This window comes from Gouania willdenowi, chromosome 10 (genome assembly GCF_900634775.1).
Source record: "Gouania willdenowi chromosome 10, fGouWil2.1, whole genome shotgun sequence".
Classification (NCBI taxonomy): Eukaryota; Metazoa; Chordata; class Actinopteri; order Blenniiformes; family Gobiesocidae; genus Gouania; species Gouania willdenowi.
Window position 1 is genome coordinate 19,167,924 of NC_041053.1, and position 22,150 is coordinate 19,190,073.

At 39.0% G+C, this 22,150-nt stretch overlaps 1 protein-coding gene across 2 annotated transcripts; it reads left to right on the plus strand.

Moving 5' to 3' along the window:
• Positions 1-3,858: 3,858 nt before the first annotated feature.
• spon2a (spondin 2a, extracellular matrix protein) lies at positions 3,859-21,067 on the plus strand. 2 transcript variants are annotated; one of them, XM_028460089.1, is made up of 6 exons: positions 3,859-3,963; positions 9,389-9,620; positions 11,715-11,935; positions 16,972-17,163; positions 18,189-18,360; positions 19,153-21,067. In XM_028460089.1, exons 2-6 carry the CDS (start codon positions 9,389-9,391, stop codon positions 19,338-19,340), a joined length of 1,005 nt encoding a protein of 334 aa, XP_028315890.1. In that variant the 5' UTR covers positions 3,859-3,963; the 3' UTR covers positions 19,341-21,067. The 2 variants fall into 2 exon arrangements, with proteins under 2 accessions (XP_028315890.1, XP_028315891.1); XM_028460090.1 differs by having other exon boundaries at positions 3,868-3,959.
• Positions 21,068-22,150: the final 1,083 nt, after the last annotated feature.

Below are 22,150 nucleotides of genomic sequence, written 5' to 3' on the forward strand. Positions count from 1 at the left end.
ACCTGTCGAAGTGTCCTTGGGCAAGACACTGAACCCTAAGTTGCTCCCAGTGGTTGACTAGCCTTGCATGGCAGCTCAGTTCCATTGCTGTGTGAATGGGTGAATGAATTGATATTGTAAAGCGCTTTGGGACGACTTCAGTGTAAGGATAAAGCGCTATATAAATCATCCCCCACCCCATAAATGAATCTAATCCAGTAGTTCTCAAACCATTTTGGCTTTCTTATTTCTAAAGTATATCCCCTTTGTTTGACTACAACATTTAGCTTGAAAAACTACTATAATGGAATGAATGAGCGTTAACAGATCTTTTAAACAGTGTTTAGTGACCCCTCAATAGATTTTTTTCCTATAGTTTTTATCATTTCCGGTCATCTCCTGCCTTGTATTTTCAGTTCATGTTTTAATCAAGATCATTTCCATCAACATTATTATGAATATCATTTTTAACTAAAAATAAATGCATTATTTGTAATGCTTTCATTTCCATTGGAATATTCCCTCTAGTGCCATTTCGTACCCCTAGGGGTACATGTACCCCAATTTGAGAAACACTGATCTAATTTATGGATTTCTTTTCATTACAATATATTTTATATAATAAAAAGATGGACCTGAAATGTAACTGAAGTTTATGACAAAACTTGAATGTAATAAAAAAAAGATAATAATTTTAACTTTCAGGGAAGTGGCTTCAATGTAGAAATGAAAATCAAATCAAATAAAGAACCCAAATAAGTCAAGATTTTGTAATTAAATAAAAATAAGGAATAATGAAAAAATAAACACTGGCTGGCTAAGTGTGCTTTAGAAAATTCTAGTGCTTCATTTTTCACATTTTAAAGAATGTCATCATCACTAAAAAATAATTTTTTCCTTGGTCACATACAAGTTCCAAAGAGAACGGGTCCACAACGTCTGGTCCTATCCTACATGTTAAAAACATTTGATCTAAAGTGACTCAACATGATTTATCCCAAATAAGTAAAACTTTCTTCACCAAGTTTAGTTGGTACATAAATAATGTAAATAGAACTGAACTTGAATATTGACAGAATAATGGTCTCTTCCCTGTAACAAAGCATAAACCCTCCTTGTCTGTTTTTTTTAGTTCTTCTATAGACAAACTAATGATGACATTGTATGGTGTCTCACATAAAGAATGAACTCAATTTAAATCCTAGATGACTGCGTTAACCCTGTTATCTTGCACCATAACGTGAAAGGCTTCTAATGCTTCCCTGCTGTAGCACACCTGAATGTGGTGAGTAGCTCATTACCAGTCCTTCAGTAGAAGTGTGATGGAACAAACTTAGTCATTGTCCTTGGCAAGATAATATGATGATCAAAATAACTTGGACTTATTTATTGTTTCATTTTGCAAGCAGGAACTGAAATCTTGGATGTACGTAAGCTACATCTGTAGCCACAGTTGCCCTTGGGTAGTCCATATGGGGAAAATGGCTCCACTAACTTTTAATATGTTCACCATTATCTTTACCAGGTGTGTTAGAACAAAGCCAGATATCATGGAGAGGGATTTGGAACTCTGGTGCTACAGTTACTGGACAACCTGTTTTATCTCCTTTCTGTAATACAAGTGAGTCTTTTATTTCTTCTAATGCTTCCAGTTTCTAATCCTCTCTATCTAATGTGCTAGCATTAAACTTGGGGCAATGGTATCAAAAACAGCAATAATTATGTTCAAAACTAGAAATAACTTACTTTCCTCCAACTTACAAAATATGTTCAAAGAAAGAGAAGGGTGTTATCTCAGCCCATCTACAACACAACCATCAAAAGTAGGTGTATATCTGTCTGTGGGGTGAAGCTATGGAAAGTGTATTTATTCTTATTTTTTATTTTTCTCTTTCCCTGAAACATTATTCTGTATGTTTGTATGTATGTATGTATGTATGTATGTATGTATATATGTATATATGTATGTATGTATGTTTGTATGTATGTATGTATGTATGTATGTATGTATGTATGTATGTATGTATGTTTGTATGTTTGTATGTATATATGTATATATGTATATATGTATATATGTATGTATGTATGTATGTATGTATGTATGTATGTATGTACGTATGTACGTATGTACGTATGTATGTACGTACGTATGTATGTATTGTCACGGCAAATTTGCGGTTGACCTCATTTGGAGACATGATTTATTGCTCTGGTTGAATGATGGAGTCCAGTCGAAGCATTGATGATTGATGATGAAAACTTTCTTTTGAGGAAAAACAACAGCTTTTAAAAGATGAAAGACCACCACCTGAGCTACCAGAGCTTCAGCAAAGGTAAGGTCAGAAAATTGTTCGTATGTTCTACAGTGAATGGTACAAAAAGAAGGATTGGAGGCTGTTTTGAGTTGTTGTTGTTGTTGTCATTTTCTCCGTGTTTCTGTGTTTCCAACACAAACAACGGATATGCTGCCGTGTCATGAGATATATCTTGTTGGGAGAGTATGAAGGCTGATATTTAATAATTGTTTATGTTTCTTTAATGGTGTTTTACGATCTTGTTAGATTAACGCTGGCCAGCCGAAACATATGAAATTGTCATTGGTGGTCTAAATTTGCAACGCCCTGCCTACCCAACCCTAGTGCTCACGGCACGTGACTAACCAATAATTAGTGTTGTGCTGTGTCTGTATATGTGAACACTGCCACAACGACAAGTTAGACATACAATACGTCCATGCAAAAATACATACAATCCACACACCACAAATAAATACACACAATAAATGATAATATTTCACTCTAAATAAATAATGACAGCAGTTACAGTATACACACCTAACCCCACAGCCCATTTCACCCAGTGACATTTTTTGATTGTTTACGACTGTCAGATACAAATCCTAAACTATTACCTGGTCCACAGTTACCCTTCCTCTGATCTTAGTCTGTCTGCTTCTTGTCTTCATTCCTTTAAAGTTTAGACACACATTGACGTGGCTGACTCTGTAAAAAGTTCTGCTGCCACTGACTTGTCCTCTCGGTTTTGCTGATGTTTTCCAACCAGGTCGGGTCTGATAGCACAGATTTAAGGACTAACAGCCCTTAATCCACAGTGATCCTGAAACCCAACGTAGGATCACTGCATTGTTAGTTATTGCTGTGTAATAATGAGACTCTCTGTCTCCGTCACACACACATTGATAGGTGAGTAGTGGCCGGCTGCAGAAACCTCCCTGGTTGTGTCCATGTGGATACCAGCTGTGTGAACGTGTGATTGCCACACTGCTCTTGTGCTCTTTCACACACAAACATGCACGAGCGCACACTCACACATGAGGAATTAGGGTTCCTCGACTGAGATCGCCACAGGATCTGTCACAGGACCCCTAAACTATTTGAAAGGAGAGAAAGTGTTTGAAACCTTCTGATTGTAAGCCAGTAAATCATGCCTTTCACTTGTCGGCTGTCCAGGTTGCAAAGGTGTGTGCTGACTTCTATCTTTTCTTTTTTTTATCCTTTCATTCAACAACTCAACACCTCTAAACTTGGACACCTCTAAACAAAGAACAAGAGCAAATACACAATGCAGAGTTGTTCCTGTTACCAGTGCTGATGTGGTATTGATTACCTTGTCAGAAATGAGGTTGCTGGGTTTATGCCGCCATTGAAAACCCCAAGAGACAAATAGAGAAAGAGAAGAGGGGGACAGTGGAAGAGAGGAGGCTGTTAACTGCCTTTCCATACAAGGAGAGGAAGGGGGAGAAAAGAGGAGGGGGAGGAGAAAGAAAGACAGAAAGAGAGAGGAGGGTAATATGAGGAAATACAATGAGAGAGAGAGAGAAGGGAGGAGAGAAATTTGGAGTGAGATAAAGGCAGGGGATAGAAGGATAAAGACGGATAAGGCTCCAGCCGACGGACAGTTAGGAGAAAGAAAAAAGAAGCAAGTGTGTGGATCCTGTATCTGTCACTGACTGATCCTCTGTAGGTAGGAAACACACACACACACACACACGCACACACACACACACACACACACACACACACACACACACACACACACACACACACACACACACACACACACACACACACACACACACACACACACACACACACACACACACACTGCTTGGACTCCATTCATTCTCTGGTCCCACAGTTCAGTTTGGCACTCCCATACAGATGAATTTGTGTTTTTTATTTAAGAGGATGTGATGGTTTGAAGATAAAGCAGAAGAACAGATCAAATCTCTGTTTCAGAGCAAAAAAAAAGCATTTATGTACACATTAAATCAGAGCCGTGTCTTTCACAGATGCATAAAAACCTTTAAAAGCCACAGATTTGCAGATTTGATACACAGATGTAATATTACCAATCATGTTTCATTTATGAATTGTGAGAGTAGACTGTCATTAATAGTGTAAAATTACAGTTGGTTTAATAATCCCGGCTCATATTCCTTGTTAAACGCCTGCTGAACAGAATCATTTCAAAGACAAAGTTATGCAGTAACTGTGGCTATGATACTAGTTATAATGATACTTTTATTGTGTATTATGCACTTACTGGTGAGAATACCATAAAAAAGGTTATGGGAATGGTTCCGCACACAAAATCTTTTCAAACCAATTCCAGGAGTGACGTATAGAAGTGCCCAGTGTTCCCTGTAAAGAGCAGCAGCTGGTATATAAACTAGAAAAATTACAGTAGCAATATAAAGCTGCCTCAAGTACAAGTCTACAAAAAAGTGACATATAATTTCCACCTGTGAGTTCATGCCATACAGGAATAATGTGGCCATAAGTCATTTTTTTTCCTTTCTTAAACAAAGTCATGGTTTACTGTATTTTTGCATCTCTGTGCACTAACTCTTCATTCACCCTCATCAATGCTGAGTATCCAAAAACATGCCTTCATTGTTCAGCCTTGTCAGTCCTCGTGTGAGTTGAAGTAAGTCAACCAAACTCAGCACTTTACTCTGTGTTTGAACTCCTTCCTAAGCCTCTCCTGGTTTCTGGTTTCTCATCCAACTGCATGAGATGATGTCTGAAATTCTGACCTACTATCTCAGTGCATTCCTGATCCACTGATGCTCCAGCGTTCCCGTGTTTTCATACTTTAATGAATTGATACAATAGCCAAAGAGTTATTGTTCATTATTACAAACACGTGTATTCATTGATGGCCAAAAAAATAAATTAAAAAAACTGTGGAAAAAAAAACCACATCTGAGAAGCAGATCGTCTTCCTGACATCTCCTTGTTAAAAAGGAACTCACCTCGGGCAGTGTGCAGAAATCCCCACCTGTGTGTGCACACCTGATGACCTGTGTATGTATGATAAATGTGTGTATTTCCTCTGTAATCACACGGTGAAGAAGCCCACAGGCTGGCAGCTGCCATGTTTGGCTCTTCGCCACATCCCCTTGTTTTATTGTGTCTTGTGCCTGACAGAAAAAGTGTTGCATGTGTCGATCCACACTGACTGATGACAGCAGGTCTGCGCTGCAGGAAGGAGAGTCAGCTTTGTGCAGGGATAGCCGGCATAGGCGGAGTTTGAGATTTTTGCCGGGGGGGGGGGTAGGCAAAAGAAAAAATAGAATTAAATACATAGACCGTCTCGAGATTTGCGCCAACCACACTGTGTGTAACTTATACAGTACAATAATGCAAAAATGATTAGTAACATCAGTCATATTGTTTAGAAACAATAATTTGCGTCCACACGTTGTTGCCGGTTTCTACTTCATTTTTTCTGCAGTATCATACATGAACTGCTGGCCGCAGTGTCATATTTACATTGTGAAGAAGAATTGCGCAACAGAAGAAGAACCAACCTAAAGTCTCAAAAGTTTGGGACCGTTTCACTGTGAAACTTATACTACAACATCTGAGGTCGAAGCAACATCTGTGACATGAAACTAACAGTAATCATTTAAATTTTTTAACGAGTATCAGAACGAGAGTTATAGAGAGATGTAGGCTCCGCTTGAGCCTTGAAAGAAAGACGATGGTCACATGACCCCCCCCCCAAAGCAAACTCTGTGTATGATAGCCTTGTGCACATTTCACCGTATACATCAGCTGGGGGTGGATCAGTGTGTTGACTGTAAGAACTTGTGAAATGTCTCCTCTGTGTGACAAGTTCAGAAGGAAGGTCAGAGGTTGTGCTGAACAGTCTGGATGAATCGCGCCGAGAAAAGGATTATTGGTTATTATGGGAGCAGAGATCACACGCCAATCCCTGACCAACAAATCACTTCAGGGAAAAGTATAATGTTTGAGTAAATTACCAGCTTTGCTTTGCCAAAAATGTGTGTTTGTGAAAAGGGTTGAAAATAGGTCAGACTGTGTGACAAGCTCAAACAGGATTGACCTCCTTTTTTCCCTTAATAAGCACAGAGGAGCAAAGTAGAAAGCACAGTAGCACGTAAATGCACAATCTGATGGGGAAGGTCTTTCCATGAAAAGATCAGCGATGTTTTGTTTGGGTGAAATAGAAGAGTTAGAATTTCGTTTTTGGACCTAGTTGCTTCTTTGCAGCCAGTGAGGTGATCAGATATCTGAGCAGTGGGATCAAAGCTGCTCTTCCACACTCAGGGTATTTTTATGATGGGTTGTTAAACTCTGCAGTGGTTATACATTTACTAGAAATGGAGAATTGATAAAACACCGAAGGATATGTAATGCTGCAGTAAGAAAAGTGTCAGAGATGGAGTTTTGCAGCCACATTGGCAGAGTAACACTATCTGACCTCTGGAAATAGACTTCAGGGACAATGTGCAGGACATGACTGCTATGTGTTTGTGCCCTGGTTGACTTGTTCAGATCTAACTGCAGCTGCTTTGAGTTTCACTTACAGTATTATAATTTGTGGTATGACCACTCTTGCATTCTGTATTCCACTCATAAAAAAAAAAATAAATAAAAAAAAAATCAGACATTAAGTTATAATCTCTCCTCTCAAATTTCAATCAAATAATAGAATAAGGATTATTTGGAATATCAATAATATATTATTGCTTCAGAAGTGTGCAGTGGCCATGAATGCAGTGTTACTTTTCACAGCATTCTTTTTTTTATTTAGTTTTAGTCATAGTCCTAGTTTTATTCCAATTGTAGCCATCAGGGCTATTTCAGTTATAGTCTAGTTGACTAAAATATAAAACACGAGAGTTATTGCATTTTTAAAGCTTCAGTTATCATATAGCAAACTGAGAAGGGATGTATTGAGGCTTGTCCCGCCTTCCACGCCTGTATAAACAAAAAAGAAGCTTTGGATTTCTTCCTCTGTGTATAGTTCAGTATTTATGACTTGATGAAAATAAATGTATATTACGATTTAGTTTTTGTTCGGATGCATTTAGAAAAAAATAAATAAAGATAATTATTCATAGTGTAGTTATTGTCACTTAAAAATATATAGTCGACAAAAACAATGACAAAAACTTTTTGTCAACAAAATGAACACTGACCGAAAGCAGACAACGCAACGCAACGCAACGCAATGCAACGCAACGCAACACAAGACAACACAACACAACACAACACAACACAACACAACACAACACAACACAACACAACACAACACAACACAACACAACACAACACAACACAAAAGCTACAACGGAAGTAAAAAAAAAAAAAAAAAAAGTGAGAATCGAACAAATACTGGGAGCAAATCCTTCAACAAATATGTCATTTATAAATACAAACTCACAATGAACAAAGTATTAGTTTGATTCTAATTTCTGGTAAATCACTTCTTCATGGATTTTTTAACCTTTCCATGGCCACGTAGAAGAGAGCAATGACCATACCTTAAACTACATTAAATGTGCTTATTTCTGCCATTCTGCTGGTCTGGATTATTTTTGAACGCTTCTTTGGAAACTTCAATCTGGAGTGGATTTGTGTAAATTGGTTTTCACCCTGGAAAACAGAGTGATCTGCAGCACAGAGCTGTTTGTTTTATCTCATTAAGCCATGCTCTAAACCAGAAACAGTTGGGCTAATTAGTAGGATGGAGAAAATGTGGAGGAGCTGGAAGGATGTGCAATAACAGGTAATGAGCAGAGGAAACAGGCATAACATAGTTCTGACTCACATATACAAAGAAAGACTGCAGGAGGGTTTTTTCCCATTGCTCTCTCTGAATGTATAAGCAAACATATGAAGTAGAGCACTCAATTAAGTGTGAATCTGACGTGATCTATCTCACTTAATTTTTAAAATTTCAGTCCAGCTGTTTAAAAATATATATAAGTTCATTGGGAAGATTTATCTTATGAGATATGTCAGTGGTAAGTTTGAGAAGTACTGGGAACCATGGAAATCTTACACAAATCTGAAACAGTAAAAGTGCTTGTTCTATTCTGTGCAAATGTCTTACTCTATTATTTGTAGAATTATTCTATTTTTTCCTGCGTTTGCCGAGGATATTGATGAATATGATGTGCAGATGAATGTGTTTCTGGGACTCAGCTTCTGAATTACACTTTCAAAAAGATCAAACTCAGGAATTAATGCACGTAGAACCTGTACTGACCCTGTCTGACATTTTTATTGTTATATCCTTGTTTGTTGTTCGTGTAAGAATATCTCATAAAAACAAAGTAAAAAAAAAAAAGTGTGATAATAGAAAGCTGGTGTTGCGCTGTAGTTATAAGCTCTGATTTGGAATCTCAATTTGCAGAAGAAGGATTTAACCCACATGTATCAAACTCTAGATCAAGGAACCAAATCCGGCCCTTTGGAGTGTCTAACTTGGCCCGCAGGAGAATGTAAAACTGAATCATATGTGTAATTTACCAAATAATTCAGATGTAGACTCCTCTTTCCCTTCATAGTCACAAATTAAATTAAACTCAATAATATTTGGATGGGCTGACAATTGTCCTGTGCCTATATCACACAACTGTATATATTTTTATTCACAATCTAATCACAATTGTTTAAAAAAAGAAAAACTCTTCAGTCTTTTAAATTTATGCAATTTCTTGCAAACAATCCCACAAAATTACAGAATTAAAGAATTATATATTATAGAATTTTGAAGAGAAGATTGAGCCTTACATTTAGCTTAAATCAGTTATACGTGGAATGCAAACTAAGGTATAAACTCAAATCTGCAGCTCATTAGGGATGAAACGGCTCCGTATATATGAACTAAAATGAGTTTGATACTCTTCATTTGAGGTGTCACTGGGATTAATATGTTTGTAACTGTACGGTATTAAATGCAGTATTTTGTAAATTCAGGAGGATTTGTGTGTTTTTCTTAAATCAATCATTTGCTCATGTGCTTATTAATGTAATAAGACATTGCATTTCCCCATGTTTTGTTGTTCAATCATGCTGCATACATTTTAATGATGAAAAAGTAAAACATTTTTTCATCTTTCCCCTAGATGATGTCATCGGAGCACCTGACCTGTGGTTGGCTGGAGCGGCTACTCTTTTTACTTGTGAAGCTTTGCCTCACGTTTGCTGTGCCTTTCCGACCGGCACCTAATGGGACGGACTGCACCGCTAAAGGTCCTGCCTCCTATATCCTGGTTTTCACAGGTCACTGGAGCCCACAGGCTTTCCCTAAGCAGTACCCGCTGTTCCGTCCTCCTGCACAGTGGTCCAAACTCATAGGTGAGAAAAAGATTAGGATTCAAAGTGCAAAAACTGAAATGGCAAAGAACTTTGTCATGTCACTAGAGTCATTATGACCTCAACCTCAGTTTGGGCCAAGGACAGACTTGTATGTTTTCTTTTATAACCTAATTTAAGGCAAACAGACGTATACACAGAGAAGTGCATTGAGATTCTAGATACTAGCAGATGGTATTTCTCTTTGTTTCTTTACCTTCTCTGTTCAGACCATGCACATCTTTATATATTCTCCATTTCCTCAACTTGACTCAAGGCTGCTTTTTTTTCCCACACTTCCACTGGTTTACCGCAGTGGTGGCAGTATAAACTGTAGGTTTTGGGGCTAGTGAAAATAGGTGATGATAGTTGGGGCGTGTCCGGTCAGACCACTTACCTCAGAGCCAAGAAGAAGGGAAATTGGAGTGAAAGGATGGGATTTAGATTCTTCCATTCTTCTTTTTCACAAAGCCACGAAGCACAGGATGGCTGGCAGATGTTTGCACATGTGTGTACATGTACTGCATGCATGCATCTTGGACTGCTTTGTGGCGGCAGTGGCTTTGTCTGGATTTCAGCTCGGCCGATGGTGTCCTGCCAAGGGGATGATGCCCTACCTTATATATATATATATATATATATATATATATATATATAGTATAAGGCACCAGAGATTCTCAAGTTTATTGTTCCTTCGTAATAAAGAAAAATAGGGACAATTTTTTACTTTTTGTTATTTTCTGAAAGTTGGCCTCTTGCTTTGCTGAAGAACTAATCTATTAGTTATATTTTATTGGAGAAAATAAAACTTTTAGCAACCCTACACACATTGTTTGGTAAAAAAGATGTGTTGATCATAAAGATAAAGCAGATGCTTGTTTAATCTTGTAGAAAAATGTGAAAAGTACAAGACTGAGTTTTCTTCTATCTGACCTCTTTGAAAATCTATCCATAAAATCCAATTGACTCCATGAAGATGAAACCAAATAAGCAAAAATGTTGACTTACACTTTCTTCCAATTTTAGGACTCATCGCTGCGGCATTGGGTATTAAGGTTGGTGAGAGCAGGGAACTGGCTTCACTACAAAAGAAAAAAAAACACACACAGCGCTCAGAAGGATGAAAGATGGCTGCAAAGGATGAAATACAAATGTAGATTGGAAATTTGTAATAAAAGAAAAAGAGAAGATTATTACACCTCTGCAGAATTGGAGGTGATTAAGGCCTCTTTGTTGCTTTTCTTCAAAGGACTTGGAGTGAAGGACCAAGGGTACTGGTGGAGAAGAAGGCATGTGTGGGCTTTGAAGGCTTGGTGGGGTTTAAACATGACGTGATATTCAGTTTCGAGGTCTTGACGCTTGTGGGAAATTTGGTCGGATGGAAATGTAATTAAATGCACAACTAATAGCAGCTTGTGGAGAAAGAAGATAGTGTGTGAAGTTTGTTGGGCGTTTAGTGTGTGTGGCTCAGTGTGTGTAAGGAGAATTTTAAATGGATATTTCTGTGCGTGCGTGTGTGCGTGCGTGCGTGCGTGTGCGTGTGAGTGAGTGAGTGAGGTAAGGCAGAACCATCAGAGCATTTGTCAGCATGTTTCTGGCTAACCTCACTCTGCCCTGAAACCGCCGGCCCAGTTCAGTCCTGCGCAGGTATAAACTGTTAAACCTAGATCAGTGTTCTGATTCAGAACACATTTCATAGATAATCAGAGGTTAACACAGGAATCCAAAACAAATGGCTGAGTTGGCCCAGGGTTTAGGAAACAGCATTGATAAGGCTCTAGAAAATCGCTAAAATTATTGTTGTTGTTTTTTGTGGCTACGAAGTCTGAGATCTGAATGTTCCTGCTGGAAGTTGTGGTTTCATCAGTAACAAAAGAAGATGATGAGATAATGCCAAAGAAACTCATGTTGGCAATACTTTCAGAATCATCTGTTGGACTGAAGTGTATCATAGAGGCACACTTCATAGAATCACATAAGGTTCCATTGTGGGAATGATCTCACCGTCTGGCTCAGCCTCTGTGGTGCTTAGTTGTCATTGATATGCATTCCAGTGAATACGCATCTTACTCATGTCATCTCTTTCTTTTCCTGTAGCGGTAAGCCATAATAACCATTTTCGGTTATGGGAGGAGGGCACTACAGCCAGCCTCGGGGTGCAGAACTTTGCTGAACTCGGGGTGACTGTGGAGGTGATGAAGACTGCAAAGGAGGCCAGGAAGAAGCGCGTCGTTGGTGCCATGTACCGAACGGCCGGCATCCCAAACGGCATCGGACACAGCTCCACAGAAATGCTCCTGCAGCCCCGAAACTCACTGGTAGGTTCAAATAAAACCCCAATCCACCATCAACACAAAAGTCATTCAGAAAATAATATGGTAAAAATTAGAACATCCTCAGCAGCTCTCACATCAAAGACTTTCTTCCACCATACTGTGTCTTGTTTGTATCTCAGGAAAACTTTAAATCAGTGGCAGCCATACTCATCAATGTGATCCTCTGTTTGTTCAATATCTCTAAACTTCCTGATTGCTCGCAGAAAAACAGACAAAATCAATGCAGACCCCACACCAATGGCTGATTGCTTTGATTAAACTCTTAAATCACACTAAGCACGTTTGATCTGTGGCAACAAACGCACACAACCATCCTGCATGGTCTGTACACTAGCTGGGTTTCCATTACAGATTTACGCAAAATAAAAGTGGTTTCTAACTGTCGACAAAGTAGACAAGAGCCTCGTAACTCCCGTGAAATCTCTTTCAGCGAGACTTCGCTCAGAGCCTCCTTATAACACTCTGTGTCCCTTTGTCTAATGTGGCAGTAATGATTTTAAAGTATAATTCTAAGAAATGTCCTGGTCTCCTTTTCTGTTTACACGTACCGTGCCATGTTTTCTCAGAGAGAAGTGGTCATGTGACCAGGTACGTCACATTCTGTGATGTTTATTAGCAGAAAAAGTGTTTCCATGGCGCTTTTGTGACACATTTCAAGATCGAAACGTCTGAAATACCTCCTCATGAAAGCATAAAACCTTTTTAGCGATATTTGAGTGTTTTTTTTCGAATCACAGGTGTTTACATTACCAGATTTATTGCACTATTTAGATTTCCGAGGGTAATGAAAATGCATCTTCTGTCTGCTGCCTGATGTCCAGCTCAGGACAGAGAGGCCCAGGATGAGGTGAAGTAACAAGAGCAGAGCAACAGCAGGTTTCTTTTCTTAGTCAAATTAGATGGACAATGTCTGAAAATGACATATGACACACAGTGCTGTATAGGATCATGCATGTATACGCAAAGTTATGATTGTCCTGTGATTATTTTAGGTCTCAGTAAAGTCATTTCTTGGGCTTAATTGGACAGTCTAGCAAACTGGTTGAGGTTTGTGGGCTGTGTGATTGTCACCCCTGAAATAGTCAAAGCCACAGTTTTGCAGCCGCTGCTGCATTTATTCCCAGTTTAAACTATGCAACAACTGTCACATTGCAACCAACTTTGCATTAAACTTATAACCACTTTCATATTCAACTTAAATAGTTCCACTTCACACACAATTTTTGAATCTCTCTTCGTCTGTGGTCCGAAATTTGGAAAACCAATAGTTTAGACAAATAAAGTGGATTTTTTTTCCTAATTATGTAACAGTCCCTGGTTTATTTTATCTTTCCAACACAGCCCAGAAAGGAATCAGCACCTGTGGCAATACAAAGGTGATTGTTCCTATTAAATCAAGTCACTGGAAGCTATCCATTTATTTTTCCAACATCAAATAGCTGAAAGCCCTCATTTATCCCCATTTAAACTAGTAGCATGGCTCATTTGCATTGGAGCAGAGGTCACAGTTGGACTCAAGGTTAAGTTTGGTGCCAGAAAATAAATAAGGTTGAAAGATTTTGGCACAACATGTGCAAGAGAAAGTACGGTCAGGGAGTTTCAAGCAGAAGTATTAATGAATAAAAGCAGTTGGGTGAAATCAGAGGAAAGGCTTTCTTGCTGGAGCGTTTAGATGTGTGTGTGTGTGTGTGTGTGTGTGTGTGTGTCTGCCGACCTGACGTCTGGTGACCTACATTTGTTTATTAGTTGTTCCATCGCTTGAACCCGAGGGCCCTTAAGAATCATAAACATGCCTGTCAAAGGGCATCTTTCAAATGCTCAACTCATGGATGGCAGCTTTACAGCTTGTCATCTGGCTGTATGATGTGGCGTGGCTGCTTTTAAACTAGCGTCTGTTTTTAGATCAGCGGACAGAACAACAAAAACAAAAGCATTTGTTTAGAAACGTGACGTGATGTAAACATTTTGACAGGTTAATTTCCTGTTCTGCCGTCCCGTCACTATCCTTCCTGAGTCTCTCCCTCACTTGCACACACACGTTTATTTATAAACGCCATTCAGTTTCACACCCTCCTCATTCATATCCTGAAAGTTCCGGGTCTGTGTAATTTTCATCCCCCAGGTTCACAAGCTTTGTGCTCAGGTTTGGACTGGGACAAAACTTCCACCCTGGCATTTTCTGTTCAGACCAGCCCACTGCATTATCAGCAGACCCCATGTAGAAGCCATTATTAAGTCAGTGATGCTTAACGTATGGCTTTTGAGTTTTTGTGTTTGTTTAAACACATTTTTTGTTATACACATTTTCACAATTATTATTCCCCCCAGAAAACCTTAAAAGGGGAAACTTTTCCCCATTTTTGCCCCTTTTCAAAAAAAAAAAAAAACCTTTTGCCAATAAATAGCCTTTTTTTTTTTAATCACTTTTATCCAAATTTTTGTCCTTTCTTAAATAGTTTTGGGCCACTTTTCATCCAAATAAGCTAACGTTTGCCCAATAGATACCATTTGTTTCCCCTTTTCCCTATATTTTGCTTCTTTTTGTTCCACATTTTTGCCCTTTTTCACTATTGTTTGCCACAGTTTGTTCATTAAAGCTACCCATTGCCACTACATACTACCTGGTTCTTCTTTATTTGCCCATTTTTTGGCCACTCTTGACTGTTTTAGTCACTTTACACTCCTTTTTTGTCACGTTTTCACCACTTTCTGACCATTTTTGGCCACCTGTTCCCATATTTTCCTCCACTCGCTCATCTAACCCCCCCCCCAAAAAAAAAAAAAAAAAAAAACGTAGAGAACCGTACCAGCCCACCGGGGCGATGCCGGGTATGCCCGATGGCCAGTGCACCCCTGCTTGTGCTGCTGTTAACTGTGTACTGTGTAATTTAAGATGGACAATGCCAACAAAGCACTACTCAGAGAAATAGGGCAACAATTAAACATTAATGCAACCAGAGCCACAGGATGCGGTTAGAGGCTTTCAGGGGATGACTGAGAAGGATTTGCTGTGTCGTCAAAAGCGGGAGAAGGATCATGGAAGCTTTGAGTAACTGTCTGCACTCAAGAGATATGTCTTTGTTTGTACACGGCAAGTCACCGTGAACTGATCGAACCAGTGGAGAGGAAGAGTCAGGAGAAGACATCCACGCTGTGGCCGATGGATTCAACAGGACTGATTCATGGAAAATGACTTTTTTAGGGACTACTGAAAAGGATGAGAGGAAGTAAGGGTGCAAGCGCAAAAACAAGGAAGGCAGGAGAGGGGATGAGTACTGGATTCAGCAAGATCAAAGGTATCTGTTGCCTTGCCTTTAATCTCCCCATTCATTGCCGTCATGCTTCACACATGCAAGAGAAATTGACGCTACGTGTCACGCTGTCACTATCTGCTCCCCCTGCTGCTCCATTCTGCCAGAGAAGCTCGTTTAATCTCTACTCTGCACTCTTCCATTCATCACTCCATCTTAATCCAGGCCACCCTTTGCTATCCATCCACCCACAGTAGTCCACGCCCACTCTGAAACCCAACAGCTTGGCCGAGGTACTCAAATATCAGCAGCATTCGCAAGTAGGGAGGCCTTTGCTGTTTTCTGGTCAACTGCCACCTCGTTGAGCACTGACCCCGAGGCTACTTCCTGCGTGAGGTCACTATCTCTCAGGAAACATCCATCAATAAGGAGACAGCACAGCCCCGCACAGGAAACAGAGCAGGGTGCACACATACACACACAGATCCACATCAAAGGTTTAGTAAGGTGAAGTTTCAAACAAACCCATTACAACTCACTTACATCATGTCTGCTGAATGCGTATCACTGCGCATTGCAACACACAATTAGCGTTTGTTTGTTTTGACTATTTTATAAGGGAGTCCAGTAACCTGATTCCCTCTATGACCAACATGCAGATCTAAACCCTGGTTATTTTCCAGATAAATAAAACAAACCTCGTTGCTTACCACACAATCAGTTATAGATTAAACTGTCTATATTCCAATGACAAATGTGCTTCAATATTAAACACAATAATTCTACAGCAGATTCTAAGCACACACGCTGTTAAGAAAAAAGTTGAAAGTGCTACATTTGAAAGATTTATGTGGAAATTTTACTCATGAAATCAACCAGGATCTAACTATTTGGTTATTTGTGAATATGCGGTCACCGTGACTTATTCAAACTTCACATCTTTGGTTTTGGTCAACCAAGCTTTCCCTCTATTGTGGTTTCTTTTAAAAAAAAAAAAACTATTTTGTTGCTTTTGGTCAGTTGTTCCAAGTCCTTTCAGGACATTTAATGTCCTAAAATCTTGGTTAGAGCTACAAAGAGCTGGCTTTCAATAATGATTTAATACTAGCTGGCTAGCTATGTAGCTATCTGTGATAATAATTTCAAATGCATGTGTAGTTAGCGCTTAGACAGCTATGTTTTTGTGCAAATTGATTTATTTCTCATACAGAGAATAAACTACTGCACTAAACCTTTTCTAGCCTGCTCTTTTCTTTGTCAGCTTTACAGATAGCTTTGCTATATTCAACTTGTTTTAAATATAGATGTTCAGAATTATTGTGGCTTGTTGTGTGCTAAAAATACATGGCAAATGACATTCTTTGTCTTGTGACACTAAATTATTGAACCATGAACTAGATCCAGAATTTAATCTGTGATATGTTTCTAATATATATATATTTCACAGATTGTTATGAATATCACCTTAATTAAATATTTGGCAAGTTCAAAAGCTTAATTTGACACAGGCCATAATCCACATTGAGTACATACCCACATACCGTACAAAATGTCACAGCTATGTGGAAACACTTAACAGCCTAGTGTCCACATTACCTTTGAACACTTGAATTTTGTTTATGGTGCATTAGACTGTCCTGTTTCTTTCAATATTGATGCTCACCTAACAAAACTGTATTTGTGTCACAACTTTTCTCACATATTGTATAATATTGTCCCTCGTGGCTTTGAACACTCAGTGAAACAGTAAACCTTGTTGTTCTACAGGTATCCCTAATGGTAAAGATGATTCCCAGCCCTGACTGGTTTGTTGGAGTGAACAGCCTAAATCTTTGCGAGGGAAACCAGTGGAAACAAGACGTGACTGTTGACCTCCACCCATATGATGCGGGCACGGACAGTGGGTTCACCTTCTCTTCTCCCAACTTCCCAACCAACCCTAAAGAAAATGTCACAAAGGTAATTGATGCATCAGACTATGGCACGTTATGGTATAATATGATGTATTACAGTAGGATAAACATGACTCCTCTAAAGGAGGAACATTAATCTGATGTTGTACGTCACAGCACCAAAACAGAATTAAGCCACCACTCTGGGCAATGGGAACTTAATGGTTAAGGAAGCAGGCTTTTAATTGGAGGGCCATCAGTTTGAATCCATTGTGTAACCCAAGATTTGCTAAAGATTTATGAATCTGCATATAGTCATTATTTGCGCAACACAACAAAAAAGGTCTCCCATCTTGTGTCAAACTCAATGCCCGGGGGCCAAATCCAGCCCTTTGGAGCAAATAATTCGGCTCGCGGGAAAAAGTAAAAATACCAGAGAAAGCATGAATCATTTTGTGAATGAAACTCAAAATCATTTGCTGTCCTTTTTGCTTTCCCCCTGCTTATATTGCATGATGGCAGACATTTTTTATGTTAAATTGTTGAAAAAATAATCAAAATTCTTACAAAATCCTTCAATTTTTCTTAAATGATTACATAAAATTTTCCTTAATTAGATAGAAATTGGTAACAAAATCAAAAAAAGTTATGAGTAAAGATCCTGTTGGGACTGATAACTATAACTTATTGCTTGGATATTGTAAGTTTATTCCACATTTTCTATTTTATGTATACGTAGAAGTGCAAACTATAGGGAACAATAATGTTGAATAATGACTTGTTTTCCCACATCAAATCTGTGGCCCTCTTGAGATCAAACTGCTCCATATTTGGACCCTAAGCTAAAATGAGTTTGACACCCCTGGATAGATGTATGAGCACCATTGTTAGCTGTGGTCCTTTAAATGATTACTTTCCAACCCTGATGACTGACCTGATGTGATTTGACCATAGAAAGGCTTGGTTACATAATACACCATCTATCGTTTAGCATGTGTTTTAAAGCAGGCTATTGTGTATTTGAAGTCCTTTTGAGAATCTGTTGACATGTTTCTTAAATCACGTCTTACTGTTGTCTTTTGACTGGCTCAGATCACGTCTCAGATACCCAACCACCCGGCTAATTCCTTCTACTACCCACGCTTAAAGGAGCTCCCGCCGCTGGCCAGCGTAAAGTTCACCCGACAGAGCCGATCAGGGGACCGTCAAACACTAATGTCTAATCATATTCTACCCAACTCCATCATCCCCCGGCACTTCTCAGGTAAGATTACAGAAAACTCAGCCATTGATTTATGAAGTAGGAACTATTTTACGTCATATTGCAGGAATTTAAACTCAATTTGTAGACTGAAAAACATTTCCAAATAAAGGATCATTAGATCTGAAGTCCAAGTCTCTGTGGTTGATTCAATATATTTTTCATTTTTTCAGAGACAAATCAGACTCAATGAGACATGTTGGGGAAATTGCTTCATTCTAAAAACATATGACAAATGTGTTATTTATTTTAGGGGTTTAGTAAACCACAGCGCCAGTCATTGTTTCCTTAGTGTGTCTACATTCTCTAACTTTCTCAAATGGTGGTACGTGAACCACTAGGGGTACGAGATGATGGCGCTACAGGGGGTATTTGAGCGAGAGTGGAAAAATAACAAATGAAAGCAATGAAAATGTGGGTTTTATAATGTTTACTTTTTAGTTAAAAATGAAAAACATGAAAATGATGATGGAAATGATCTTAATTAGAACATGAACTGAAAATACAAGAGTCAGTCTTGGTCCCACACCTGGAGGGAGATGACCGAAAATGATAAAACTATAGAAATGACTTTATTCAGGAAGCACTAAATACTGTTTCATTCCACTTATTTACAAAATTTGATTATTTAAAATGTGTGTTATCACTCATTCATTCCTTCATTAAGCTCTGTTGTTCTTTTTTCATAGAATTTTAAGCAAAATGTTGTAGTCAGACAAAGGAGGCACTTGGGGGTACTTGATCCAAAAAGGTTTGAGAACCACTGCTCTAACACATCTTCTCTGCACTCCACAGCCACTCCACTGGACTGTGAAGTGTCCCTCTGGTCATCTTGGGGCCTGTGTCTGGGCCCTTGCTCCAGGGGCGGAGTTCGCCACCGTACACGTTACATCCTCTTACGACCTGCCAATGCTGGCACTCCGTGCCCTGAGTTGGAGGAACAGGCTGAATGCCTTCCACATAGCTGTAGGAAACGCCAGTAACACCAGCAAGAGCGTCAGCACGAACACTGCCAGAGAATGCAACACTGGGACTCACATGTTAATACTATGGGACTGACAAAGGGTGCTACTTCTTCAGCATCTTTTTGATAGCTCAAAGAATTATTTCATCCTCATTACAGCCAAATTATTTGCAATGTGCTGCGTTACGCACGAAAGCTGTCAAGTTTCTGAGTGGGTGTCCTCAGATCGCAGCTAAAGGAAGAGCACAGTGTGTTGGAACGGGTTTGAGGTTAAACGTGATTTTTAACTGTGGTGAAGACATGACAGAAGATGGAAGAAGAACATTGCATATCCATCTGCCAGAGAGGGCACAAGACTTTTTGTTCCCCCCTCACACACGCTCACACACACCTATAGAGGGTTTTCACCGACGTCACGTACTGGGCAGTAACCCGGATGCGCGGCCATGTTGGCAGTACGTGATGGTAAACACTACATGTTAGAGGCACACAGAGGTAAACACTGCGATGGATAAACCACAGAAAAGCTCCTCAAAATACATTATAGATGCATAGGTATACAGGGAATGACTTGGTCCTCAGGAAAGGGCACAATATTTGGAAAAGTTACGCTTTATTGGTGGTGCAGATCCATACGAGGCGGCTCCCTCGTCTTGGATCATTGACGACCCATCTATTATTTATCCTGATATCGTCAACTACCCTGGTTTTCTCACCAAGCCCATACACAGTGGAAGACTTTAAATCTTATAAACGTTTGGAGGCCTATAACCAGATGGTGTGTGGATGGGTGAGGGAGATGCAATATCAAGTCATCAACGACAGATGTGCTGTGAAGGCCAAATTAAGTAAAGCAATAACAGTAAAAGTTCAGACCTTTTATCTGGAATACAATTAGAAATTCAGCACATTTTAGCTCTACATTTTAAGAACTGTGTTGCTACTGTAGCAGGCTATTAAATGTGATTATATTAAGTCAATAATGCCACATGCAGTACCTTGATATGAACTATATTATTATCATCACACTAAAAAATTGGTTAAGAGCCGCTGCTATCAACTATTTACTTACCTGACGAGAAATGGGCCGAACAAATGTGGATGTTTCTCAGATTTTTGATTCGTAGGTCCTAGTTTACCTTTGCTAACCACAAGCGCCTCCTTTCCTCTAATCATTTTTACCCTAATTTGTAATCACTTTTGGCAGTCTCTAAAACTCCAAATGTTTTTCACGGTCTGACCGATTGGTACAGCCAGAAACATGGCAATAATTCACCATTTCCTCTCAAAATTAGGGATTTGCTTGTGTGCGTTCGGTTTGTTAACCTGCTGCATATCACCAACATGGCGACTTCCGGGTTGATGACGCGCCGTGAAAACCCTCTATACAGTACATACTGTATGTCTGAGATACCGGCGCACAAAGGTCCTGCACACTCTGTATACCTTTACAGACATGTAAGCATTTGTTTACATTGATATACTATGTTTTCTTGGCTCATGAAGTTCCTTCAAATTAACTTTACTGCCATTTTATAAATATCACAGTTCATTAGAAACATCTAAAAGTTAGCTTAAATCTAGTGCAATCAAGATGGCCAAGTTGTACCAAGACGGAGTATTTTTTACCGATTGAAAGATGAATATTATTATTTTTATCCCTTGATATTTCTGGGTTGAAATGTTGTACATACTGTATGATGGATCATGTGTAAGTGGTGAATAAATATGGAGGTGTGTTTTTCAGGTGGAAAGCAACTGTGACTGTGCGTCATGATCTACTTGCCTGGCAAAGTTTGTAAATTACATGACATTTACTTGTTTATGGAGTCCAATATTAGGAGAGCTGACACCTCTTCATTTATATCTGAAGAACTCACAGCCTGAAAGCAGAAATGCACAGCCATAAATATCACTGTGTGAAAAGGTTGTGGTGCATGTTTTTGGTTTAAACAGAGGTCATGTAATCTATACCCTGTGTTTCAGTCAGACTCAGAAGCTTTAATTGGTTAGTTTTATGATCAAACTGGTATTTAATGTTTCAAAGAATGAACCATTGTTAGATTTATTACTGCATAAAGCTCGTGGCACCTTCTAGTGGTTGAAATGACCCATAATGCAACTGTCACTGCTGCAGCAGCATTGACTTATGATTAGGGATGTGGTGCTCAGGGGTGACCTCAGAAAAACAACGGAGGGATGTGGGGATGACTTGTGGTTTTACTTGTATAGAATAGAAAAGAATAGAATATACCTTTTTTGATTCCCTGAGGGGAAATTTAATTCTTCTTTCTTCTTCAACATAATAAAAAAGAGCACACAGTAAGACACAAACTTAAATACCAACATGTACTATATTAGTGCAAAAATATAAAAACCGTAGGACAGACACACAAATTTGAAAAACTGAATCATAATATTTTATTTGTTTTTTTTTTTAAGTGTAAAAGGCAATTGAAGGAATTTGGTTGGGGCGGGGGGGTCAGTGTGGGGACAGTTATTGAGTTAAACAGTCTGATGACAGAGGGAAGGAACGTGGTGGGATGATTCATTGACTGAAGGAACTTCTCATCCACAGCTCATCATAGACAGGGTGAGAGAAATTTCAAGACATTTGTTCCTCGTCCTCCTCTCAACCACTGCCTCCAGAGATTCCAGGTCCAGTCCAACTGCAGAGCAGGACTACCTCAATTTATTGATTTTGTTCACAATTTGATTGATTGTTTGACATTTTATTTTTTTATGTAAAACACCATGTTTAAAGTTTCACTAATTCAAATTGAAAAATAACAAATAGCTTCCTAATGAAATGATGGAAAACTAAAAGTA